The following is a 26154-nucleotide window of genomic DNA, read 5'->3' as shown; positions in this document are numbered from 1 at the left end:
CCCGGGTTCAATTCCCACCTCAGATGACTGACTGTGTGGAGTTTGCACATTCTCCCCGTGTCTGCGTGGGTTTCCTCCGGGTGCTCCGGTTTCCTCCCACAGTCCAAAGATGTGCAGGTCAGGTGAATTGGCCATGCTAAATTGCCCATAGTGTTAGGTAAGGGGTAAATGTAGGAGTATGGGTGGGTTGCGCTTTGGCGGGGTGGTGTGGACTTGTTGGGCCGAAGGGCCTGTTTCCACACTGTAAGTAATCTAATTGTTAACAGCTAACCTGAGAATGCAACTTTAAAAAAAAAGTTTTGTGATTTACACATGAAAGAAGTGAAACTATCACTGTATTCTAACAGATGAAAGGCTTAGCAGACAATCAATTTTTCAATGTATAATTTCAGTTACATCGCACTATAAATTTTTGCTATAAATTCTGTGTTACGATCGAGCCCTCCACTATTCACCTGATGAAGGAGCGTCACTCCAAAAGCTAGTGTGCTTCCAATTAAACCTGTTGGACTATAACCTGGTGTTGTGTGATTTTTAACTTAATCCATTTAGCGCAGTGATATTGCCACTCAATATTTTGGAGAGTATTCTCAATGCTTCAATTCCATGATGACTATGCAGCAGTCATACCTACCAATAGGTAAAGGTAAGGTCACCACTGTCCCAGAGGAGCACAGTGCTGCTCTCACATTACAGAGACAGAGATGACTGGTGTGAGTTTAAGTCAAGGGTTAATACAGCTCAGGCAAGGGGTGTGGCTGTAAAGGGGAGACCTTCATGGTAACCTCCACCATGGTGGGGGAATTGAACTTGTGCTACTGGTATTGCTCTAGCATCGCAGATCAGCCATCCATCCAACTGAGCTAACTGACCAGTGGGACAAGACATACCTAGGGATGGTGATGTCTGGAACATTGACTGTAAGATATGATTCCTTAGGTGTGGCTGTATTAAGCTGTTGCTTGACTAGTCTGTGAGACAGCTCTCCTAATTTTGGCACAAGCCCCAGAAGTCAATCCGGAGGACTTTGCAAGGTCAGCAGTAATATGTTTTACATTATCGCTTCCAGTGCCTAGTTTGATGCCACGTTTCCTGTCAAGTTTCATTCCTTGTTTTAACTTCGTATTGATTTGATACAATTAATGGTTTGTTAGGCCATTTTAGAAGACAATTTAGAGTCAACCCAACAAATCATGGGTCTGGACTCACATGTAGATTAGACCAAGGAAGGATTACAGATTTCATTCCCATGAATGGGTTTCAGCTCCAGACTTTCTGAATTTTGCCATGGTGGGATTCAAACCAAGAACATTAATAGGATTTTAGAGTATTACTCCAATGATGTTACGGCTACACCACCATCTCTCCCATGAGAATGTGAACAAATACTGGCTACTGAGGCTAGGATAGGGAAATAAACAATATGGACATAGTCTAATTATCTCCAGACTACAAGAAACTGCATAAGAGAAATGTGAACATTGGTGAATAATTCACTGAAATAAGCGCAGCAATGGATCTTGGGATATATAGCCACAGGAATGGAGCACAAATCCAAGTAAATGAACATAAGGCACTGAAAGCACTGTATCTGTTTACAGTACTGTTTTAAGAACAGTGGAGAAAAGAGCAACTGAACTAATATCCAAACTAACATTGAGCTAACACCCAATTAAACTGACTTAATAATGAGGACTGAGCCTGAGGTTATTCTGTATACAGCTTATTTTGTTGAAGAGAATGTTCAAAAATGGATCAAATTCAAGATTCTGAAGTAAAAAATATAAAGTGAACTTCAAAGTACGTTAAAGGTTAGCAAAACTGGAAGAACTAGGAGGCATATGGCAAATTAAATTGAGATCTTAGTACAGAGAATTGGTAACACAGAAACTATACAGATGACTGCTCTGGACTTGAGTTTTATTTTTTACATAAGCTTCATCCCACTGTTTTGGAAGCATCTACAGTCTTTATGCCCTAATAAATTTAAAAAGAGCTTCATTGGGTCAGCCTCCATCTTGGACTGGTTATATGGGGCAGTACAACCCAATAATGTGGAGACATTGCTAGAAACAGATATTTCATATGTACATATTAGATATCTGAGTGAGTAGGCACTGAGATGAACTTGTTTTGGGATCAATTAGATGTACTATACAATTCTGAGGTCCAGCACTTTCATATGTGAGTAAATTACGAAACGGTTTTCAGTAAATTTAATGTGAACTTAAAGGTATTTTGATCTGATGCAGAGTTTTCCTATCATTTGTTTGAGTTGTGTAATTACTGCTGCTAATTCCACTTCATAATCTCATGTCTGAGATTTGATTCATCTGCAGATGTTGGGCTGAAGACATATAATTACAGTAGGTGTAGACAGGTCTCAAATCATAACAGGCCACAATATTTAACAATGATATTAAATGATAACAATATTTGGAGACTTGCTAATATTTTTGCGATCTGTTCTTCATGTGACTTGTTAATATGTAATGACATCTTAACTAAAAACATATTGGTTCTCCCTCAGCCTATTTTGGTGAAAAGTCTGTATTCTCAAAAGCTTGATAGATATCTGTAAACAATGTTGCTATTCCTAGGGTGGGGTTGTGTTCTGCGCGATGAGCTAACCTGGCTGTAATTAACATCATCAGTCATTACCTGAATCCATTTGATTATTCGCATTTCCAGAATGCTGTAAGCGATATGACAGATATATCTTTTCACCAACTGTTAAGATGCTATTTAAAAATCACCCTTTGGCACTGTTCAGGTTTCCTGGATATAAGATAGCTACAAAGTGTTCTGCTGTGATTTAACCAGGGTACAGCCTTCGTAATAATGTTCCTGACAAAAATTCATAGTGAAGCAAAATGTTTTCAAATTCCACCAACTAAGCTGAGCCGTTTAAGTTTTTTAATTGTCTGTTTTGTTGCTTCTTGTGGTCACATGGATACCATTTTGGTAGGTCTTGAAATTGGTTTCTGAATCAGGGTGTGATCAGGGTTGTATGCACGCACCTAATGAAGCTGAAATATTCGCATGTTTGTGGCTCCCGAGGCAACACACTGGCCCAGGAATGTGGGGAACAGTAAAATGGATAGGATAGAATGTCCATCAAGTTCCTCGGGAGTCACCCTGAGGCAGGCAATTGAGAGGAGCCAAGCAGTGCCTGTCATGTTATCATACAGCATTGCAGCCTCATGTGAAGGCAAGTGCTTATCTTTCACAGAACAGTCTCCAATATATCATTTCATCAATGGTTTCCAACTTGATCCTCTAAAACTAACTCTTGGCCCCTCTCTCCTTGTATATTCCCAACCTAACAGCAATACGGGTGACCCTACATCTCAAGCACTGCACCAGTTCAAGGTAACCGCTCACCATCAGCTTCCCGAAGGCATTAGGGATGGGTAATAGTTATAGATCTAGCTAGTGACACCCACATCCTATGTACAAACTTTAAAAACCTACCATTTCCATCTTCCCTTTCCTCTGCAAACTACCATCTTTCTCACCTACATACTATCACTTGTGACCTCATCCGAAGGCACATCATTCATTTGCTGGCAACACCCATCCCTACCTCATCGCCATCTCTCTCAACGCCTCCATTGTTTCTGAATGATCAGGTTGCTTATTTGTACATCCAGTACTGGATTAACAGAAATTTCATCTACATAAATACTGGAAAGTTGAACTTATTATTTTTGATGCCTGCTCCAAACTCCATTCTCTGACCAGTGACTCCATCCTTCTCCCCGGCATAGTCTCGATCTGAGCCAGGCTGTTTACAGTCTTGGCACCACATTTGATTCTAAGATGAGCTTCGGATGTCCAACTCACACTATCGCCATTGAGTCAGCTTTTGCAAATTTAGAACAATTCCATAACGTTAGTAAGGGAGATCTGGCAGAATCAGCAGGGCTAAGTTTACTGTTATTTCTGGTGTAGATGTGTGTGTGTGTGTGTGTCATTGTCTAAAATTCAGCCATTGAAGTTTTGTATTTTCTAAAGTGTGTCAGGCTCCATGAGACAATAGCCAATATGTTTGAAAATTCAGTAATGTATTTTTAAACTGCTTGACCTGATGGTTTACATTTAAGGAGAAAGTGAGGACTGCAGATGCTGGAGAGTCAGAGTCGAAAAGTGTGGTACTGGAAAAGCATTATTGCTGAAGGGCTTATGCCTGAAAAGTTGACTCTCCTACTCCTTGGATGCTGCCTGGTTTGCATTTAAGGCCACACATGCCTGTGTCCCCTTCTTGAAACAGGGGATTATAATGTTTGGTTTTGGTTGATGTGCAAAAGCTTGAGGGTTTCTTTTTGTTTGTGTATTACCAGCTCTTTCTTCTCCACAGCAACAGCTATTGCCTGCTGAACATCTGGTTCCAAGCATTGATTCTGATAATTAGCTTATACTTACACTGAACAGTAACAACATGACTACAGCTTGAACAAATCTGATTATACTCATCTAAATGCTAAGCCTTTTTTTTTTGCTGACGATGAAACTATAATGTCTGAACAGCTTCGTTTCTATCTGGCCTGCATTCAGCAAGTTGATTAGTTACATCTGCATCTTCCAAACGTTTGAAAAGTCCAAATGAAATTTGTTGGTGCACACTGAACAGATTCTGATTTGAATGTATAGCAAACATCTATCAGAAACTGTCCTATTCTGTTGCATTTCTTCTGAGATTCTAAAACAGGAGGTAACAACTATTAAGGTAACCTAAAGTCAGCTATTGTTTAAGCCTTCCTATAACATTTACTCAACTACTCCTTCTGGATTTGTACTTAACATACAAGTTAATAGCAGCAATTCCTTTTATAGATTTAGATATTGACATTTATACTGCAAAAAAATAAAATGGAAGTGTATGAAAATGAGCAATGTTTAATATTATTTCTAAATGATACTTTCTCCTGCCCCAGTTAGGTGTCTACTCAAATTCAGCTCATCTGATAGTGCAGATAGTAATCAAAACATCTAGCACGTTGTTAAGACATAGAGAGTCCAAAGCTGCTCAGTCTGTTGTTACCGAATCTCAGCTAACATTCTTGAGTATGCCTTGGTAAACTTACAGCAATGTAAGTAAATTTAAATGGCAGGTCTCCCATTGTGTAAATGTCAAATAAGATTGGGCATTGCTTTCATGCTCTCCACAATCAATGAATCTAGTCCCATTTGAACAATTAACACTTAGACACACTACTGAAAGGCAACGGCTCTAAAGAATACATTTATTTGCAAAACTTGTAGAACGCATCAAATTACGTTAACAAACACTTTTCTGAGAGAAAGTGAGGACTGCAAATGCTGGAGATCAGAGTCAAAAAGTGGCACTGGGAAAGCACAGCAGGTGAGGCAGTATATGAGGAACACGAGAGTTGACGTTTTGGGCATAAGCCCTACATCTGAGTTTAATTAACGTTAGTACCTGTAAATAGAAAAGCCATGATTTCTACTATCTGAGTCACTCACAAAATGCTGCATTGCATAGCTGTAAAGTTCCCACAGGGAGCAGTGATCCAGTTCACTGACATGTCCACACGTTCCTTCTATTACTTTTAGGTTCTCCCACTACCACAGTGGCTCAGCCAAGCACGTTTTATCAATAAAAAGCAAAAGAACTGTGGATACTGTAAATCAGATACAAAATCAGAAGTTGTGGAAAAGCTCAGCAGGTCTGGCAGCATCTGTGAAGAGAAATCAGAGCTAACATTTCAGGTCCGGTGGCCCTTCCTCAGAACATTAATGTTGATTTCTCTTCACAGAAGCTGAGCTTTTCCAGCAACTTTGGTTGTTGTTTATGTTTTATTAATGGTTGACTAGTGTAACTACTTATTAGCGTATTTAATTGAGGTAATAAATTGAAATCGTTTATCCAAATTATAAACAAAATAATTGTGGGTTTGTTTTAAAACTATGCCATATATGCACATAGAATAAGGCTCATAAAATATGGCTCATCGAAAGCTGCATTTTCTTCACCCTTCGTTTAAAACTTGCCAACCAGAACTGCCATGGCTTAGGTATGAAGAATTGTACACTTGGGGCAAAGTGCCAAAGAGGAGCTGACAACCATGGAACTAAACTCCAGTGTCAGTCACTGCCTTCAGACTCCCAGGGGAGAAAATTGGAATATAGCCTTTATAGATCAGAGCATTGAGTATAGGAGTTGGGAGGTCATGTTGCAGCTGTACAGGACATTGGTCAAACCACTTTTGGAATACTGTGTGCAGTTCTGGTCTCCTTCCTAAGGCAAGGATATTGTGAAACTTGAAAAGGTTCAGAAAAGATTTACAGGGATGTTGCCAGGGTTGGAGGGTTTGAGCTATAGGGAGAGGTTGAATAGGCTAGGGCTGTTTTCCCTGGAGCGTCAGAGACTGAGGGGTGACCTTATAGAGGTTTATAAAATCATGAGGGGCATGGATACGATAAATAAGTCCAGAACTAAAGGGCCTAGGTTTAAGGTGAGAGAGAAAAACTTAAAAGGGACCCAAACGGGCAGCTTTTTCACACAGAGGGTGGTGCATATATGGAATAAGCTGCGAGAGGAAGTGGTGGAGGCTGGTACAATTCCAAATTTAAAAGGCACCTGGATGGGTATGTGAATAGAGGGATATGGGCCAAGTGCTGGCAAATCAGACTAGATTAATTTAAGATATCTGGTTGGCATGGACGAGTTGGACAAAAGGGTCTGTTTCTGTGCTGTACATCTCTATGACTCTATGACTGTAAGTGGGGATCACTAAAATTAAAATAAATTTAATCACAGCAGTAGAATGAATTTGCCAGAGTAAAATCAAGTAGCTAAATCACATGCTTGAAGTGACACATCAGTAAACACTGTACTCCTTTATCTGTTAATTAAATGCTACTGCAATATAGCCTGCCATTTCCACATTGTAAAGCAAATAGTGGTCCATTGATAAAGATGCCTTATAAGCATTACTTTTATCCGGTAGAGTTATGCTTGTTATTTTGTTGTCACCTTACGCACTCAACACTAATGGGTTATAATGTCTTCCAGAAATGAAGCTGAGCTTCTGAGGAAAAACCACAAATTGAAGGGAGATTTCTCGATGACTCATTGTACAGAGCAGTGGAAATCCACTGTAATAAAACAAAGAACTGTGGGTGCTAGAGAACTGAGACAAACACAAAAACCTCTGTATTCCTGTATAGATGTGACGTCAGGTTTGACTCCCAGAGTTGCTTTGACTAAGATTTTCACATCCTGTCTCCTGTAACTACTCCATTCCATCCTTGCAGTTTCTTAGTCTCCATCACATCTGTTCTGATGATGCCACTTTCCACAGAGAGGCCTCAGAAATATCAATCTTTTTCTTAACCGAGGATTCCCCGTCATCATAATTGACAAGGCCCTCAGTCATGTCCAGACCATTCCCGCACTTCTGTCCTCACCTCTTCCCTTCAACAAACACTTCCACCCTGTTCATTAAAATTGACTCCAAGTTTCTGGTTGCGCGCCACTTCAACATACCACTGTGTTCCCATGAGTGAAGCTCAATGAAAACTGGAGGAACAACACCTCATCTTCTGCCTAGATACTTTACAGTCATAGAGTCATAGAGACGTACAGCATGGAAACAGACCCTTCGGTCCAACCCATCCATGCCGACCAGATATCCCAACCCAATCTAGTCCCACCTGCCAGCACCCGGCCCATATCCCTCCAAACCCTTCCTATTCAAATACGCATCCAAATGCCTCTTGAATGTTGCAATTGTACCAGCATCCACCACATCCTCTGGCAGCTCATTCCATACACGTACCACCTTCTGCGTGAAAAAGTTGCCCCTTAGGTCTCTTTTATATCTTTCCCCTCTCACCCTAAACCTATGCCCTATAGTTCGGGACTCCCTGACACCAGGGAAAAGACTTTGTCTATTTATCCTATCCATGCCCCTCATCATTTTGTAAACCTCTATAAGGTCACTCCTCAGCCTCCGACGCTCCAGGGAAAACAGCCCCAGCCTGTTCAGCCTCTCCCTGTAGCTCAAATCCTCCAACCCTGGCAACATTCTTGTAAATCTTTTCTGAACCCTTTCAAGTTTCACAACATCTTTCCGATAGGAAGGAGACCAGAATTGCACGCAATATTCCAACTGTGGCCTAACCAATGTCCTGTACATCCGCAACATGACCTCCCAACTCCTGTACTCAATACTCTGACCAATAAAGGAAAGCATACTAAACACCGCCTTCACTATCCTATCCACCTGCAACGCCACTTTCAAGGAGCTATGGACCTGCACTCCAAGGTCTCTTTGTTCAGCAACACTCCCTAGGACCTTACCATTAAGCGTATAAGTCCTGCTAAGATTTGCTTTCCCAAAATGCAGCACGTCGCATTTATCTGAATTAAACTCCATCTGCCACTTCTCAGCCCATTGGCCCATCTGGTCCAGATCCTGTTGTAATCTGAGGTAACCCGCTTCGTAATCCACTACACCTCCAAATTTGATGTCATCTGCAAACTTACTAACTGTACCTCTTATGCTCGCATCTGCCTCACAGCGCCAGAGACCCGGGTTCAATTCCCACCTCAGGCGACTGACTGTGTGGAGTTTGCACATTCTCCCCGTGTCTGCGTGGGTTTCCTCCGGGTGCTCCGGTTTCCTCCCACAGTCCAAAAATGTGCAGGTTAGGTGAATTGGCCATGCTAAATTACCTGTAGTGTTAGGTGAAGGGGTAAATGTAGGGAAATGGGTCTGGGTGGGTTGCGCTCCGGTTGGTCGGTATGGACTTATTGGGCCGAAGGGCCTGTTTCCACACTGTAAGTAATCTAATCTAATCTAATTAAATCATTTATGTAAATGACAAAAAGTAGAGGACCCAGCACCGATCCTTGTGGCACTCCACTGGTCACAGGCCTCCAGTCTGAAAAACAACCCCCCAACATCACCCTCTGTCTTCTACCTTTGAGCCAGTTCTGTATCCAAATGGCTAGTTCTCCCTGTATTCCATGAGACCTAACCTTGCTAATCAGCCTCCCATGGGGAACCTTGTCGAACGCCTTACTGAAGTCCATATAGATCACATCTACTGCTCTGCCCTCATCAATCTTCTTTGTTACTTCTTCAAAAAACTCAATCAAGTTTGTGAGACATGATTTCCCACGCACAAAGCCATGTTGACTACCCTGAATCAGTCCTTGTCTTTCCAAATACATGTACATCCTGTCCCTCAGGATTCCCTCCAACAGCTAGCCCACCACCGAGGTCAGGCTCACTGGTCTATAGTTCCCTGGCTTGTCTTTACCGCCCTTCTTAAACAGTGGCACCACGTTTGCCAACCTCCAGTCTTCCGGTACCTCACCTGTGACTATCGATGATACAAATATCTCAGCAAGAGGCCCAGCAATCACGACTCTAGCTTCCCACAGAGTTCTCGGGTACACCTGATCAGGTCCTGGGGGATTTATCCACCTTTAACCATTTCAAGACATCCAGCACTTCCGCCTCTGTAATCTGGACATTTTGCAAGATGTCACCATCTATTTCCCTACAGTCTATATCTTCCATATCCTTTTCCACAGTAAATACTGATGCAAAATATTCATTTAGTATCTCCCCCATTTTCTGTGGCTCCACGCAAAGGCCTCTTTGCTGATCTTTGATGGGCCCTATTCTCTCCCTAGTTACCTTTTGTCCTTAATATATTTGTAAAAACTCTTTGGATTCGCCTTAATTCTATTTACCAAAGCTGTCTCATGTCCCTGTTTTGCCGTCCTGATTTCCCTCTTAAGTATATTCCTATTTTCTTTATACTCTTCTAAGGATTCACTCGATCTATCCTGTCCATACCTGACATATGCTTCCTTCTTTTTCTTAACCAAACCCTCAATTTCTTTAGTCACCCAGCATTCCCTATACCTACCAGCCTTCCCTTTCACCCTGACAGGAATATACTTTCTCTGGATTCTGGTTATCACATTTCTGAAGGCTTCCCATTTTCCAGCCGTGCCTTTACCTGCAAACATCTGTCTCCAATCAGCTTTCAAAGGTTCTTGCCTAAGACCGTCAAAATTGGCCTTTCTCCAATTTAGAACTTCAACTTTTAGATCTGGTCTATCCTTTTCCATCACTATGTTAAAACGAATAGAATTATGGTCGCTGGCCCCAAAGTGCTCCCCCACTGACACCCCAGTCACCTGCCCTGCCTTATTTCCCAAGAGTAGGTCAAGTTTTGTACCTTCTCTAGTAGGTACATCCACATACTGAATCAGAAAATTGTCTTGTACACACTTAAGAAATTCCTCTCCATCTAAACCTTTAACACTATGGCAGTCCCAGTCGATGTTTGGAAAGTTAAAAACCCCTACCATAATTACTCTATTATTCTTACAGATAGCTGAGATCTCCTTACAAGTTCGTTTCTCAGTTTCCCTCTGACTATTAGGGGGTCTATAATACAATCCCAATAAGGTGATCATCCCTTTCTTATTTCCATGGATGTATTTCCGGGAATATCCTCCCTCAGCACAGCTGTAATGCTATCCCTTATCAAAAATGCCACTCCCCCTACTCTCTTGCTTCCCTTTCTATCCTTCCTGTAGCATTTGTATCCTGGAACATTAAGCTGCCAGGCCTGTCCATCCCTGAGCCATGTTTCTGTAATTGCTATGATATCCCAGTCCCATGTTCCTAACCATGCCCTGAGTTCATCTGCCTTCCCTGTTAGGCCCCTTGCATTGAAACAATTGCAGTTTAATTTATTAGTCCTACCTTGTCCCTGCCTGGCCTGACTGTTTGACTCACTTCTGTTCTCAACTGTACCCGTCTCAGATTGATCTCTTTCCTCACTATCTCCCTGGGTCCCACCCCCCCCCCCCTCCTCCCCCCCCACCTTACTAGTTTATATCCTCCCAAGCATTTCTAGCAAATTTCCCTGCCAGTATATTAGTCCCCTTCCAATTTAGGTGCAATCCGTCCTTCTTGTACAGGTCACTTCTACCCCAAAAGAGATTTCAATGATCCAAAAATGTGAATCCTTCTCCCATACACCAGCTCCTCAGCCATGCATTCATCTGCTCTATCCTTCTAGTCCTGACCTCACTAGCTCATAGCACTGGGAGTAATCCAGATATTACTACCCTTGAAGACCTCCTTTTTAAATTTCTGCCTAACTCTCTGTAATCTCCCTTCAGAATCTCAACATTTTCCCTTCCTATGTCATTGGTTCCAATGTGGACAATGACCTCCTGCTGGCCCCTCTCCCCCATGAGAACATTCTGCACCCTCTCTGAGACATCCTCGATCCTGGCACCAACACACCAATCTGATTTTTCGCTGCTGTCTGTACCTCTGACTACATAATCCCCTGCTGAAAATGTGTTGCTGGAAAAGCGCAGCAGATCAGGCAGATCAGGAACTGTTTTCAGTTCCTATTCAGTATTTACCACTGTCAGTAATCCCTTTTCTCTTTATCTCTGGGCATCACTTCCATCTATTCATCACACCCTCTTGTCCTCTCCACCTGCTCCACAACCCCAAAATCCATCATCAGCATAAATACCACCATTTCACTGACTGCTTTCGGCTCTGTCATAGGGTCACTAGCCTCGAAACATTAACTCTATTTTTCTCTCTGCAGAGCTCCCTGACCTACAGAGTTCCTCCCGCACTTTCTGTTTTTGAGATTCTCTGTTGTACTTATTCTCACAGGTAATTTTCAATAACTACATGTTATAATTAGAATCAAAAAATGTAGAATACGCACAAAAAAATTATTCAAACTGGAACATTCTCATGATTAATTAGTAGTACATACTTCTATAAATACTTAGCATGGACATTCTGCTGCAAATGCCATTATTTCAAGTTCACTATCTTTCCTTTAAGGCACTTGCTATAATAATGCAATAATTTATCTAATTCGCACGTGTAGTGAAAACACTGTGCTCTTGTAAATAACACCCAAAATAATTGTTATCTTGGAAAGCACCGTAAAACCATGCAACAAGTTTCAGTTCATTTGTTGGGAGCATTAAAAAGAAGTGTTCTGAGCTACCATTTAAAAATAAACATTTTAATTCTATTCTGCATGGTCTAGATCATTTGATAATGTATTAGAAATAGCTTTTTTAGGTGAGAGATTCTGCACTTTCGAAACACAAAATCTCCTCGAAGCTGTTCACTATCTCAGTATTGCAACAAAGGAATTGCTGTGCAATCCTAGCTAAATGAGGAAGTTTTGATTCGATTGTTACTAAGGGAATGAGGTGCAGGTTTAGGCATGATATTTGTATAGACAGTAGCTGCATTAGGGACTATTTTATCAAACTGAATGTTTGATTTTGATAGCAGTGCATATTATAAGATAAATATTTGAAGCAGAGAGTTACGGGCAATGGGACTGATTTTAGATTGGTTTGGTGAAGAGCTGGAGTAGAAATAATGGGCCAACTTCTTCTTGCGCAATAAATATTGATGGTTTTCACTGGCAGTATGTGTAGCACTTCCTTCATAGCTTGTTCACAAAAATCCAAGTTTCACTCATCTAATTCTCAGATAATATCCACTTTTTATAGGAGAGCTTACACAGTGTTCTTTCAATACTTTGCTCAAGCTACTGAAATCCATCTCTCTGCCCCATTGCCCAAGCAGCAGGTTTTTCACAAAGATTAACTGCAATAAAGAAATTGTTCTTCTAAACAAAAATCCAGTAAACTGAAGCCATTCAAAACAATGCACTTAAGAGAAAGCAAAACAACAAATTAGATATGGCAAAAGTTGTAACTTTATCAACACTTAAAAATCAGAAAACACACAATCTTAAGTAGTAGTGTAAACTGAGACGTAATTTTTTGAATTCCCCATGTTACGTAGTTGAGCAATGAGAAACTGATTAGGAAAAGTGGGGGTAGGAAACACAGGATAGAAAGTGAATGATAGTTTCCCCTGGCTGGTAAACACAGAGGCTAATTGTCAGAATAAGGGTTTGCTCATTTAGAATGGAAATCAGGTGGTGAAACTTTGCAATTCTTTGTTCCGGAGGGTTGTGGATGATTCCATCATTGAATGCACGCAAAGCTGGCACAGCCAGACTTTCCTTTTCTTCAGAGTGCTTCAGAATAAGAGCCCAGAGAATCCAAAATTGACCATGAGGCAGGAAGAGCAAGTGATGGTGGAAGGATATTTCTATACTGTAAATCTACTCCCTGTGGGGCTCCACCAGGTTTGGTGCTATTTGCGGTGTACACTAATGATTTGGACTTTAATGTAGGGATATGATCAAGAAGTTTACAGACACAAAAATTGGTTTTGACAGTAAATATTGAGGAGGATATCTGTAAACAACTGGAGAATATCAACAGATTGGTCAGGTGGGGAGAGCAGTGGCAAATGGGATTCAACTCAGAAATGTGTGAAGTAAGTGCTGGCGACGACTAACAAGGTGAGGGATTACACTGTGAATGGTGGGACCCTGGAAAGTACTGCACATCCATAGATCCCTGAAGATAAAGATTAGGAGAGATTAGGTGGTTAAGAATGCATACTGGATACTTGCCTTTATTAGAGTTGCAAAGAATACAAGAGCAGAGAGCTTACGCTAAACTGTATAAAGTTGGTCAGGCCACTACTAGAATAGTGTATTCAGTTCTGGTCACCATTTTAGAGCTTAGGTATAACTGCAGTAAAGGGTGTGTCGAGATTAACCAGCATACTGCTTGGACTGGAGCGTCTGCGCAATGAGGAAAGATTGGAAAAGTTCATGCAGTTTGCTGTGCAAGACCAAGGTGGGTAAGATAATGAAGAGCATAGATATAATGGATAGAAAGGCACTTTTTCCATTAGTGCACGGATCAATAACCAGACAGTATAGATTCAAGATAAGAAATTGAAGACAATAAGGAGATTTGAGTGTTTTGTGGAAGTTTGGAACTCGTTGCTTGAAAGGGCTGGTGAATCAGAAACTTTTAACATTTAAGTATATTTAGATATTCACTTGCATTGCCGTAGCCTCCTGAGCAAAGAGCCAAGAGCTAGAAAATAGATTGATCACTGCAGGCAAAATGGACCAAATGACCTCGAAAATGCATTTTAAAAGTGGTGAGCCAGTAAGTAAGAGAAGAAAATTGTGCTTATATAGCAGTTTTGCAGCCAATGAAATACAGTTTTTGAAGTTACTCAATGCTCTGTTTTTCTGTACGAAACCTGACAGCCATTTTGACTCAGCAAACTCCAACAAACAGGGATAATGATCCCTGCTCTTCTTCAAAATAATGCCATCGGATCATTTACATCCACCCAGGCAGCCAGATGGAGATTTGGTTTCATTGGTGTCAGTTTAGCTCAGTTGTCTGGACAGCTGTTTAGTGATGCAGAGCAGTTGAGTTCAATTCCTACACTGGCTGAGGTTACCATGAAAGATTCTTCTTCTTAACCTCTTGCCTAAAGCACGGTAACTCTCAGGTTAAACCACCAGCAGTCATCTCTTTTTCTCTCTTTAATGAGAGAGCAGCCTTATGGTCGGATAAGACTATGGAAACTTTACTTCATTCGAAAACAGAAGTTAATTAAGCATAGGTGCTTTTTCACTGAATGCAGATAAGATAATGAGCAGAATTATGAATGAGATAATTTTGATACGCTAAAGAGTGGAAGGTTGGTAAGTAAGGCTTTAGAACATTCACGCACCAAGATGGTGATGGCGAGGATTACAGTTTTAATGCCAGTAACATCCCATTATTTGCATCGAGTGTTGTTCTTTATTACTGACAGTAATCTTCCATCATGCCACAATAAAATATGAGCTATCCTAAAACTAAAATACGAATCATGGCATATAAAATCAGTGTTGTTTTATCACAGAATGATGTTTTGTTCATTGGAAGCAATGCGGTTGCTTTGTTCAGTAGTATGCAGGAACATAGAAACTGGAAACATCTTTTGAGTCTTTTCTGCCTTTTGATAATGACCATGGTTGATCCTCCATCTCAATGTCATACTCCCACTTTCTCTCTATATGCCTTGACGCCTTTAATATCTAAAAATATCTAAACTATATTCAGTGACTCAGACTCCACAACCCTCTTTGGTAGCGAATTCCTCAAGATGACCACCCTATGAATGAAGAAATGTTTCCTCATTTCAATCTTAAATGGTTTACCCTGTGTCTTGAGACTGTGACCCCTGATATTAAACTCCCTAGTCATGGAGAACATCCTCCCTGAATCTAGTCTGTTAGAATTTTCGAAATTTCAATCAGATCTCCTCTCTTCCTTCCAAACTCCACTGAACATGTACCCAGTTGAACCAAGCTCTCCTCGTACAACAATCCTGCTATTCCCAGTATCAGCCTAATGATCCTCCTCTGCAGTCGCTCTACAGCAAGCATATCTGTTCTTACTGTGGGAGACCAAAACTGTGCTCAAGGGAAATAAAGTGATAAATTTTCTGCAAGTAACTTACTTTCTTTTTCATGAACTACACTGTTAAACTTCCAGAAATGCGTGTTTTGATGTAATGGTGCAAGATTATCAAAATGTCACTGAACATTTCATTGACGCAAGAATAGACAAAGTGAGGAATTGTAATTATTCTATTAACTATGTTTGACACTTGACCAAAACTCCAAAATTCAGCATGAGAAATGCAGGATAAAAGCAATCTCAACTTGGAGGCCACCTTACCTCCTGGTGAATTAAAACATTTAAAACTCCATTGTAGCTGAGGGTTGGCCACCTCTGTTTCCATAGTATGTGGATCTTTGAAGAGGTTTCCTTGTATGGCAACACCTCAAGATGTGTCAGAGTGTCGACACGGATACCACCATTACACGTGGGGACAGCTCCCACCATGTACATGGCTGGTGCTTATGTGACTTGGCCAATGTTGTCTATCTCATATGCTGCAGGCAATAATGCTCTGAGGCATGGTACATTGGCGAGAACAAGCAGAGGCTATGACAATGGAAGAATGGACACTGAACAATAATCACGAGACATGGGTGTTCTATCCCAGATAGGGAACACTTCAGCTTTCAGGGACATTCGGCCTTGGATCTTTGGGTAACCATCCTCCAAGGCGGTCTTCAGGATATGCAACAATGCGGAGGCAGAGGCTGTTAGCCAAGTTCAGAACCCATAAGGATGGCCTCAACCAGGACCTTGGATTCATGTCACACTACAGGTGACCCCACTGCACTACACGCATACTCTTACGTACTTAAATACTCATGCAGACCCTCTCTCATACACACACATGCACCCCCTCTCACAGGCTTACACTCCAGCACACTCACTCGGTCTCTCTCTGTCTCATGAACACACACACACACACACACACACACACACACACACACACACACACACACACACACACACACACACATATCTAGGTGGTGAATTTGCATTTACAGACTTATATTTGCAGATACAGTCTGTTTTGCCCAAAAAGTGCACAACCTGCAGGCAGGCAATGCAGGTAGTCAATGTGTCATAGAGTCATAGAGATGTACAGCACGGAAGCAGACCCTTCGGTCCAACTCATCCATGCCAACCAGATATCCTAACATAATCTAGTCCCACTTGGAGCACTTGGCCCATATTACTCTAAACCCTTCCTATTCATATACACATCCAGTGGCCTTTTAAATGCTGTAATTGTACCAGCCTCCACCACTTCCTCCGGCAGCTCATTCCATACACGCACCACCCTTTGCATGAAAAAGTTGCCCCTTAGGTCTCTTTTACATTGTTCCCCTCTCACCCTAAACCTGTACCCTTTAGTTCTGAACTCCCCTACCCTCGGGAAAAGACCTTGTCTATTTATCCTATCCATGCCCCTCATAATTTTTTAAACCTCTATAAGGTCACCCCTCAACCTCTGATGCTCCAGGGAAAACAGCCTCAGCCTATTCAGCCACTCCCTATAGAACAATTCCTCCAACCCAGGCAACATCCCTGTATATCTTTTCTAAACCTTTTCAAGTTTCACAACATCCTTCCGATAAGAAGGAGACCAGAATTGCACACAATATTCCAAAAGTGGCCTAACCAATGTCCTGTACAGCCGCAACTCCCAACTCCTATACTCTCTGACCAATAAAGGAAAGCATACCAAATGCCTTCTTCACTATCCTATCTACCTGCGACTCCATTTTCAAGGAACTATGAACCTGCACCCCAAAGTCTAGGTTCAGCAACACACTCCAGGACAATAAAATTAAGTGTATAAGTCCTGCTCTGATTTGCTTTTCCAAAATGCAGAACCTCTCATTTATCTAAATTAAACTCCATCAGCCACTCCTCAGCCCATTGGCCCATCTGATCAAGATCCCATTGTACTCTGAGGTAACCTTCTTCGCTGTCTACTACACCTCCAATTTTGATGTCATCTGCAAACTTACTAATTATACCTCCTATGTTCACATCCAAATCGTTTATATAAATGATGAAAAGCTGTGTACCCAGCACTGATCCTTGTGGCACACCACTGGTCACAGGCCTCCAGTATGAAAAGCAACCCTCCACCACCACCCTCTGTCTTCTACTTTCAAGCCAGCTGTATCTCCAAATGGCTAGTTCTTCCTGTATTCCATGACATCTAACCTTGCTAACCAGTCTTCCATGAGGAATCTTGTTGAATAGCTTATTGAAGTCCATATAGATCATGTCCACCGCTCTGCCCTCATCAATCCACTTTGTTACTTTTTCAAAAAACTTAATCAAGTGTGTGAGACATAATTTCCCTTGCACAAAGGCATGCTGACTATCCCTAATCAGTCTTTGCCTTTCCAATACATGTAAGTCCTGTCCTTCAGCACCATGCCCACCACCGATGTCTGGCTCACCGGTCAATACTTCCCTGGCTTTTCCTTACCAACTTTCTTAAATAGTGGCACCACATTAGCTAACCTCCAGTCTTCTTCCACCACCTCACCTGTGACTATCAATGATACAAATATCTCAGCAATGGATCCAGCAATCACTTCCCTCGCTTCACACAGAGTTCTACAGTACACCTGATCAGGTCCTGGGGATTTATCCACTTTTATGCATTTTAAGACATCCAGCATCTCCTCCTCTGCAATACAGACATTTTTCAAGATTTCACCATCTATTTCCCCACATTCTATATCTTCTATGTCCTTCTCAACAGTAAACACTGATGCAAAATACGCGTTTAGTATCTCCCCCCATCTCCTGCAGCTCCACACATAGGCTGCTTTGCTGATCTTTGAGGGGCTTACAAGGTGTGCCACAAGGATTGGTGCTGGGTCCACTGCTTTTCGTCATGTATATAAATGATTTGGATGTGATCAGAGGAGGTACAGTTTCCTATATTCTCTCCCTAGTTACCTTTCTGCCCTTAATGTATTTATAGAATCCCTTTGGATTCTCCTTAGCTCTAATTGCCAAAGCTATCTCATGTCCCCTTGTTACCCTCCTGATTTCCCTCTTAAGTATACTCCTACTGCCTTTATACTCTAAGGATTCATTTGATCTCTTTTCTATACCTGACATATGCTTCCATCTTTCTCTTAACCAAAACATCAATTTCTCTAGTCATCCAGCATTCCCTATACCTACCAGCCTTTCTTATCATCCTAACATGGATATACTATCTCTGGACTCTCGTTATCAATCCATGTAATATGTTATATATTCCTACTTTGGAAATAGAACCAGTCTGACTCAAGATTGGGATACAGACAGACTCTAACCTCATACCTTTAATGCACCTTCTGAGCTAAGATGTCTTTTTTTAATAAAAGCTTAAGTTATCTTGAGAATGTGGCTTAAAAGAAGTTCTGGGATTTACATATTAATAAACCGAAACCTGCAATCCATTCTAAAAGATGGAAGACTTCACAGCAATCTAGGTTTATTCAATATATCATTTCAGTTGCAGGACACTGTAATCTTTTGCTATAAATTCAGTGTCTTATGATACCATTCCACAGCTACCTGATAAAGGAGTAACACTCCGAAAGCTAGTGCTTCCAGATAAACCTGTTGGACTATAACCTGGTGTTTTTAACTGTCCACCCCAGCCCAACACCGGCTCCTTCACATCATGGTTTTCTTGTATAGATCGTGCCTTGTTCAAAGCTTGACTTTACAAATGTAAAATGACCCTGAACAGATGCCCAGTGCAGCAGATTGCTGGCACAATTAATCGGACAGTTTCTATTTAACATGACGGATTTCAGTCACATTTTGTGGTTTAGGCTTCCTCTCTTTTTCCACTCTTCAGTTTTATTCCAATTGCAAACAGAGCCCTCCTCTACATTCAACTGCATGGAACCAAATCAATCTGCAAGTCAAACATTATTCAAATCTCTCATGGGTTGAAGAACAATGTAAATGAATATCCATGTCAATAAAAATGCAAAGATACTTACTGCGAGGAACACCATGCAGTACATGGAGAAGGATGAATGGCCAGAGAAAAAGGAGAGCCTAGTGGAGTGAAAAATACGATGTTAGTACCATCCTCACTGAAGTGCCACTGCCAGGAACAAAACTGGACCTTACAAATAAAATCAGCTAATGTTATGATATGCATCTAATAATGTGGAAAACATACATAATAAAAATTTCAAAACATTTAGTTGGAACAAAAATAGGTTAATGCTGACAGGATTGTATTTTTCAAGAAATAATTACATTGTTTATCACAGGAATTGGACAAATTTCTTTAATACTGTTTTTATCTTCAGTGATTGATTTATATTGTCCCAAGTCAATAACTCTAAAAACCTCCATTTGTTCAGCTAATCCAATACAATCATTATCAAATGCCATTTTTCCAGAAATGAGTTCCATACCGCTTGTGTAAACATCAACTACACTGAGGCACACTGGACATATTTCAATGGCTGATACATTTCGGAATGGACAATGCATGTTACTCCAGCCAATCGTGCACACATTTCATGAGCGAATTAAAAAAGAACTTCAGACAAAATTGTCGAGTAATTGTCTCTGCTGGAACAGTGGGACCTATGATGGATCAGAAACCAGTAGGAAATGTCAGTGGCATTTACTGTAGAACTTTAAACATTGTTAAACTAACATCACACTTCTGAGTTCCCCAATAGAAGGTGGGCAGGGGGAGACACCAGATCAGGAGATTGAGAATCTGTGGCGCTCACTGTCCAAGAGTGCAGTGGAGGCAGAATCAATCAACTTATTCAAGACAGAAACAGGCATTAGATTAGATTAGATTAGATTAGATTAGATTACTTACAGTGTGGAAACAGGCCCTTCGGCCCAACAAGTCCACACCGCCCCGCCGAAGCGCAACCCACCCATACCCCTACATTTACCCCTTACCTAACACTACGGGCAATTTAGCATGGCCAATTCACCTGACCTGCACATCTTTGGACTGTGGGAGGAAACCAGAGCACCCGGAGGAAACCCACGCAGACACGGGGAGAACGTGCAAACTCCACACAGTTAGTCGCCTGAGGCGGGTATTGAACCCGGGTCTCTGGCGCTGTGAGGCAGCAGTGCTAACCACTGTGCCACCGTGCCGCATGTTCTGATGAAAAGTAGGATAAGGGGCTATGGGGCGCAGGCAGGAAAGTGGAGCTGAGACCAGGAGAAGATCAGCACGTTAAATGGTGGGGCAAGCTCAAAGGGCTAAATTGCCTACTCCCACTCCTAATTCCTCTGCGCCTATCAGCAAAGTTGGAGCAGGCTCAAGGGATTAAATGACCTACTCCTCCTTGGAGAAAGTCAGCACTGCAGATGCTGGAGATCAGAGTCAAGAGAACTAGGAGAAAGTGATGAAGGGCTTATGCCTGAAACATTGATTCTCCTACTCCTCCTTGTCCACACATTCATATTTAACCATTTTAATGACTACCATTCAGCTCCAAGGAGACTGCCTGCTCACCTGCAAACTCAGACCAGCAAAAAGAGGGCAAACAAAAACAAAGAAATCAGAGTTAACTCTGAGGGAGGTCTGAGGAAGGGTCACTCAACCTGAAACGTTAACTCTGATTTCTCTTCACTGATGCTGCCAGACCTTCTGAGCTTTTCCAGCAATTTCTGTTTTTGTTTCTGATTTACAGCATCCGTAGTGCTTTTGGTTTTCAGAAAGGAGGCAAAACCTGAGATGACACCTGAAGAGTGAAAAGCTGAGTGGGTTTCTGGGCAGGATTCATTCAGCCACTTTTTCAAAAGGAAAAGGAATAAGGAAAAACACACAGTGTTTCCAATTCATCGCCCAGTGGCCCATTACACAAAGAACTGGCAAAGATCAATGGGAGAAAGGAAAGAAAATAAGATCAACAAATCAAATCATGTTTTAGAACATAGAACATTACAGCGCAGTACAGGCCCTTTGGCCCTCGATGTTGCACCGATCTGTGAAACTAATCTGAAGCCAATCTTACCCACAAAATTCCATTTTCATCCATATGTCTATCCAATGTCCTTAAAGTTGGCGAGTCTACTACTGTTGCAGACAGTATGTTCCACACCCCTACTACTCTCTGAGTAAAGAAGCTACAGCTGACATCTGTCCTATATCTATCACCCCTCAATTTGAAGCTATGACCCCTCATGCTAGCCATTATTATCAGAGGAAAAAGGCTGTCACTGTCCACCCTATCTAACCCTCTGATTATCTTATATGTCTCAATTAAGTCACCTCTGTTCTTCTCTCTAACGAAAACATCCTCAAGTCCCACAGCGTTTCCTCATAAGGCCTTGCCTCCATACCAGGCAACATCCGAGTAAATCTCATCTTTCTAAAGCTTCCACATCCTTCCTATCATGTGGTGACCAGAGTTGTACACAATACTCCAAGTGCAGCCACACCAGAAGTTTGTCCAGCTGCAACATGACTTTGTGGCTCTGAAACTCAATCCCTCTACCAATAAAAGTTAACACACTGTTTGCCTTCTTAAAACCCTATCAAACTGGGTGGCAACTTTCAGGGATCTATGTACATGGACACTGAGATCTCTCTGCTCATCTGTACTACGAAGAATCATACCATTTGCCCAGTACTCTGTATTCCTGTTGCTCCTTCCAAAGTGAGTTACCTTGCACTTTTTCTGCATTAAACTCCATTTGCCACCTCACAGCCCAGCTCTGCAGCTTATCTATGTCCCTTTGTAACCTGCAACATCCTTCAGCACTATCCACAATTCCACCAACCTTATGGTCACCCGCAAATTTACTAACCCATCTTTCTATTTTCTTAAGTTATAGAACAAAACATTGATTAAAATGTAACTTTTCAGCCAATTTTCCCATTTTCCAATTCCACTGATTTCCAGTCCACCTGCGGATGAACCAGGAGCTTTACACGATCAAATTTAAAGCCCAGAAGAAGCAGAAATATTGTTTTAATTCATTCATAGAATGTGGACATCCCTGGCTGGGTCAGAACTTTATTGCCAGTCTCTAGTTGCCCTTGAGAATGTGATGGTGATCTGTCTTCTTGACCTGCTATAGTCCTTGTGTTGTAAAAACACTCACAATGCTATTAGGGAGGGAATTCCAGGATTCTGATCCAGTACAATCGCAGAACAAAAAGTGCTTCTTTAAAACTTGGCAATTTGATCCCCATAATAGTAATTGTTGTTTAAATACAAACCTTCTGCAAATTTCTTTTCCATTTCTGTGTTTTCCAAAGCCTTTGCTGTTTGACAGATTTATTGAAGGAGTTCGTCCAATCATCTCATACAATGAATTATACTCGCCTCAGGAACTTCTGTCATTACCATTACTTTCTGAACTTTTATTCTTCTATTTAGCAAAAGTGTATAAGTTTGTAATTCTATGCGTGTTTGACTTCACGAGAAAAGCATGCAGCTTACTTCAACTCATCAAAGGTCACAAGATGAGTTGGCAAGTCTTCACTGAATAGGTTCATGGCTTTCTGGCCGAACTATATAAAGCCAAAGCCAAAGACTGTTTAGTAACTGGCTGTAGCAGTCTGTCTTGTGCATTGCAATGAGGATAGAAACCAACTAAGGGATTAAGGTATTCTTAGTCATCTGCTATTTATTTTCAAAGACAAGTGCCAATAAATCAGGTAATATAATGTCTATAATTTTTACATCAAGGCATCTGTTGAAAACAAAATACCTAGATTTCTATTTCTCATGGAGAATCATTACCTTAAGTGAATAAATAATTAATTTTGCATATTTTAAATGCAACTGAATAGGTTTCACCCTCATTGCAAATGTTTCAACTCAGTTGTTTGTGCAACAAAAATGCACAAGCAATTGTTTGCCACAGTTAACATTGGCTTTCAAAAAGACTATTTGAGATCTATAAATATCCAATTCATCTGTTTTAATTAGAATGAAGCATTTCAGACACAAGTCTATGGCCAACAATCATAGCAATAGTGAACATTCACTGGCAGTTTTTTCAGAGAACTATGTGTTTTAGTGAATGTGAATGTGGGTCAATTTCTGTTTCACTGGGAAAGGAGTAGCCATCTGTTAAACACTATCCTATTTTGCATTACGTTGTAACATACACCTCATTTTTTGGCCTTGTTTCCTTTTTTGAAGAATGCAGAATGCGTAATATAAAATGTCATGCCTATAATTTGCCTATGAGGAGAAAGTGAGGGCTGCAGATGCTGGAGATCAGAGCTGAAAATGTGTTGCTGGAAAAGCGCAGCAGGTCAGGCAGCATCCAAGGAACAGGAGAATCGACGTTTCGGGCAAGAGGCCCGAAACGTCGATTCTCCTGTTCCTTGGATGCTGCCTGACCTGCTGCGCTTTTCCAGCAACACATTTTCAGCTATAATTTGCCTATTACTAGTATCTCCAAGTAATATTCAAATAAGACTCTTCCATGTAATATGATGCAAAGTGTTTTTACCATTATGTGCTTTTCCTTGCTAGTATAAAATGAGTTTTAAGCTCTTTTCCCATAGAGCGGGATTAATATCAATTCTATGCTTGCACATGCCTCATTGTAAACTGTGGAGTTTAGCCCAACAAGCCTTTTTCCCATAAGTTAAAAATCAGAATCATGGATAACAAATATCCAAACAGATGTTACTTGCTGCAAGAGTGAGAATTTTTACATTGCAAATCCCAATCTCATCAAACTGAAATCTATCTCACTTTACAATCATCTGAAACAGGTGTTAACTTGTAAAATGTCAAGTAATTTATTTACTGCTCTTCCAGTTATACTCATTTCTCATGTTGAGCTATTCATCAAATTCTATAATTCCATTCTGCTTTCTGGAGTGCATCAAACCCCTGATCCCTACAGTAAAAGCACAAAGTAAAACATCATGAGGCCTGAAGCTGGGCCAAGTCTTTGCTGCCTGCAGCCAACTCACCAGGGTAGGAAGCTGTTGGCTTAGAGATACCTTCCATCCAGAGCACCTCCGGGAATCACACCAAATTCTAAGCTCATGTTGCAGTAGCTGATCAGCAACTATCAACAGCCTACAGGCACCACATGGTATTGTTCTTTTCTGACTTTAATGATGCATTCTCAATGCTGAGTTTTTCCTACAAGGTGCACATATTGAGAGGTTGGACAAAGCGACTAACAAGCCCTTCTATCCATAGAGCTGAAAATGTGTTGCTGGAAAAGCGCAGCAGGTCAGGCAGCATCCAAGGAACAGGAGAATCGACGTTTCGGGCATAAGCCCTTCTTCAGGAATGAGGAAAGTTTGTCCAGCAGGCTAAGATAAAAGGTAGGGAGGAGGGACTTGGGGGAGGGGCGTCGGAAATGTAATAGGTGGAAAGAGGTCAAGGTGAGGGTGATAGGTCAGACTAGGGTGGGGGCGGAGAGGTCGGGAAGAAGATTACAGGTTAGGAAGGCGGTGCTGAATTCGATGGATTAGACTGAGACAAGGTGGGGGGAGGGGAAATGAGGAAACTGATGAAATCCGAGTTCATCCCGTGTGGTTGGAGGGTTCCTAGGCGGAAGATGAGGCGCTCTTCCTCCAACCGCCGTTTTGTTGTGGTCTGGCGATGGAGGAGTCCAAAGACCTGTGGGAGTCGGTACACCTCCATCCCCCATCACGAAGGACTCAAAGCCCTCCGCTTCTTTCTTTCCCGCCGTACCGACCAGTACCCTTCCACTGACACCCTCCTTCAACTGACTGAACTGGTCCTCACCCTGAACAACTTCTCTTTCCAATCCTCCCACTTCCTCCAAACAAAAGGAGTAGCCATGGGCACCCGCATGGGCCCCAGCTATGCCTGCCTCTTCGTAGGATATGTGGAACAATCCAACTTCCGCAACTACACTGGCCCCACCCCCCACCTTTTCCTCCGCTACATCATTGACTGTATCGGCGCCGCCTCGTGCTCCCACGAGGAGGTTGAACAGTTCATCCACTTCACCAACACCTTCCACCCCGACCTCAAATTCACCTGGACAGTCTCAGATTCCTCCCTCCCCTTCCTCGACCTTTCTATTTCTATCTCAGACGACCGAATCAACACGGACATCTACTACAAACCGACCGACTCCCACAGCTACCTGGACTACACCTCCTCCCACCTGCCCCCTGTAAAAACGCCATCCCATTCTCCCAATTCCTTCAACTCCGCCGCATCTGCTCCCAGGAGGACCAGTTACAAAAACGCACAACCCAGATGGCCTCCTTCTTCAAGGACCGCAATTTCCCCCCCAACGTGGTCGACGATGCCCTCCACCGCATCTCTTCCACTTCCCGCTCCTCCGCCCTTGAGCCCCGCCCCTCCAACCGCCACCAGGACAGAACCCCACTGGTCCTCACCTACCACCCCACCAATCTCCATGTTCAGCGCATCATCCGCCGTCATTTCCGCCACCTCCAAACGGACCCCACCACCAAGGATATATTTCCCTCCCCTCCCCAATCAGCATTCCGTAAAGACCACTCCCTCCGTGACTCCCTCGTCAGGTCCACACCCCCCACCAACCCAACCTCCACTCCCGGCACCTTCCCCTGCAACCGCAGGTGGTGCAAGACTTGCGCCCACACCTCCCCCCTCACCTCCCTCCAAGGCCCCAAAGGAAACTTCCATATCCGCCACAAATTCACCTGCACCTCCACACACATCATCTATTGCATCCTCTGCACCCGATGTGGCCTCCTCTATATTGGGGAGACAGGCCGGCTACTTGCGGAGCGTTTCAGAGAACACCTCTGGGACACCCGGACCAACCAACCC

At 42.1% G+C, this 26154-nt stretch overlaps 1 protein-coding gene across 2 annotated transcripts in view; it reads right to left on the bottom strand.

Moving 5' to 3' along the window:
- The window catches only part of plpp1a (phospholipid phosphatase 1a), a 98576-nt gene that overhangs the window by 16104 nt on the left and 56318 nt on the right, over positions 1 to 26154 (bottom strand). For both annotated transcript variants that reach the window (XM_043688708.2, XM_043688718.2), the window contains exon 4: positions 19387 to 19444. In XM_043688708.2, coding sequence (XP_043544643.1) covers positions 19387 to 19444 — 58 coding nt within the window. The remainder of the gene's footprint in view (positions 1 to 19386; positions 19445 to 26154) is intronic.

Source organism: Chiloscyllium plagiosum, unplaced genomic scaffold (genome assembly GCF_037043375.1).
Source record: "Chiloscyllium plagiosum isolate Xiang-an unplaced genomic scaffold, Cpla_swu_hap1 HiC_scaffold_1, whole genome shotgun sequence".
In the NCBI taxonomy this organism is placed as follows: domain Eukaryota; kingdom Metazoa; phylum Chordata; class Chondrichthyes; order Orectolobiformes; family Hemiscylliidae; genus Chiloscyllium; species Chiloscyllium plagiosum.
The sequence above is the reverse complement of the archived record's forward strand: the minus strand, read 5'-3'. Positions and strand labels throughout refer to the sequence as shown.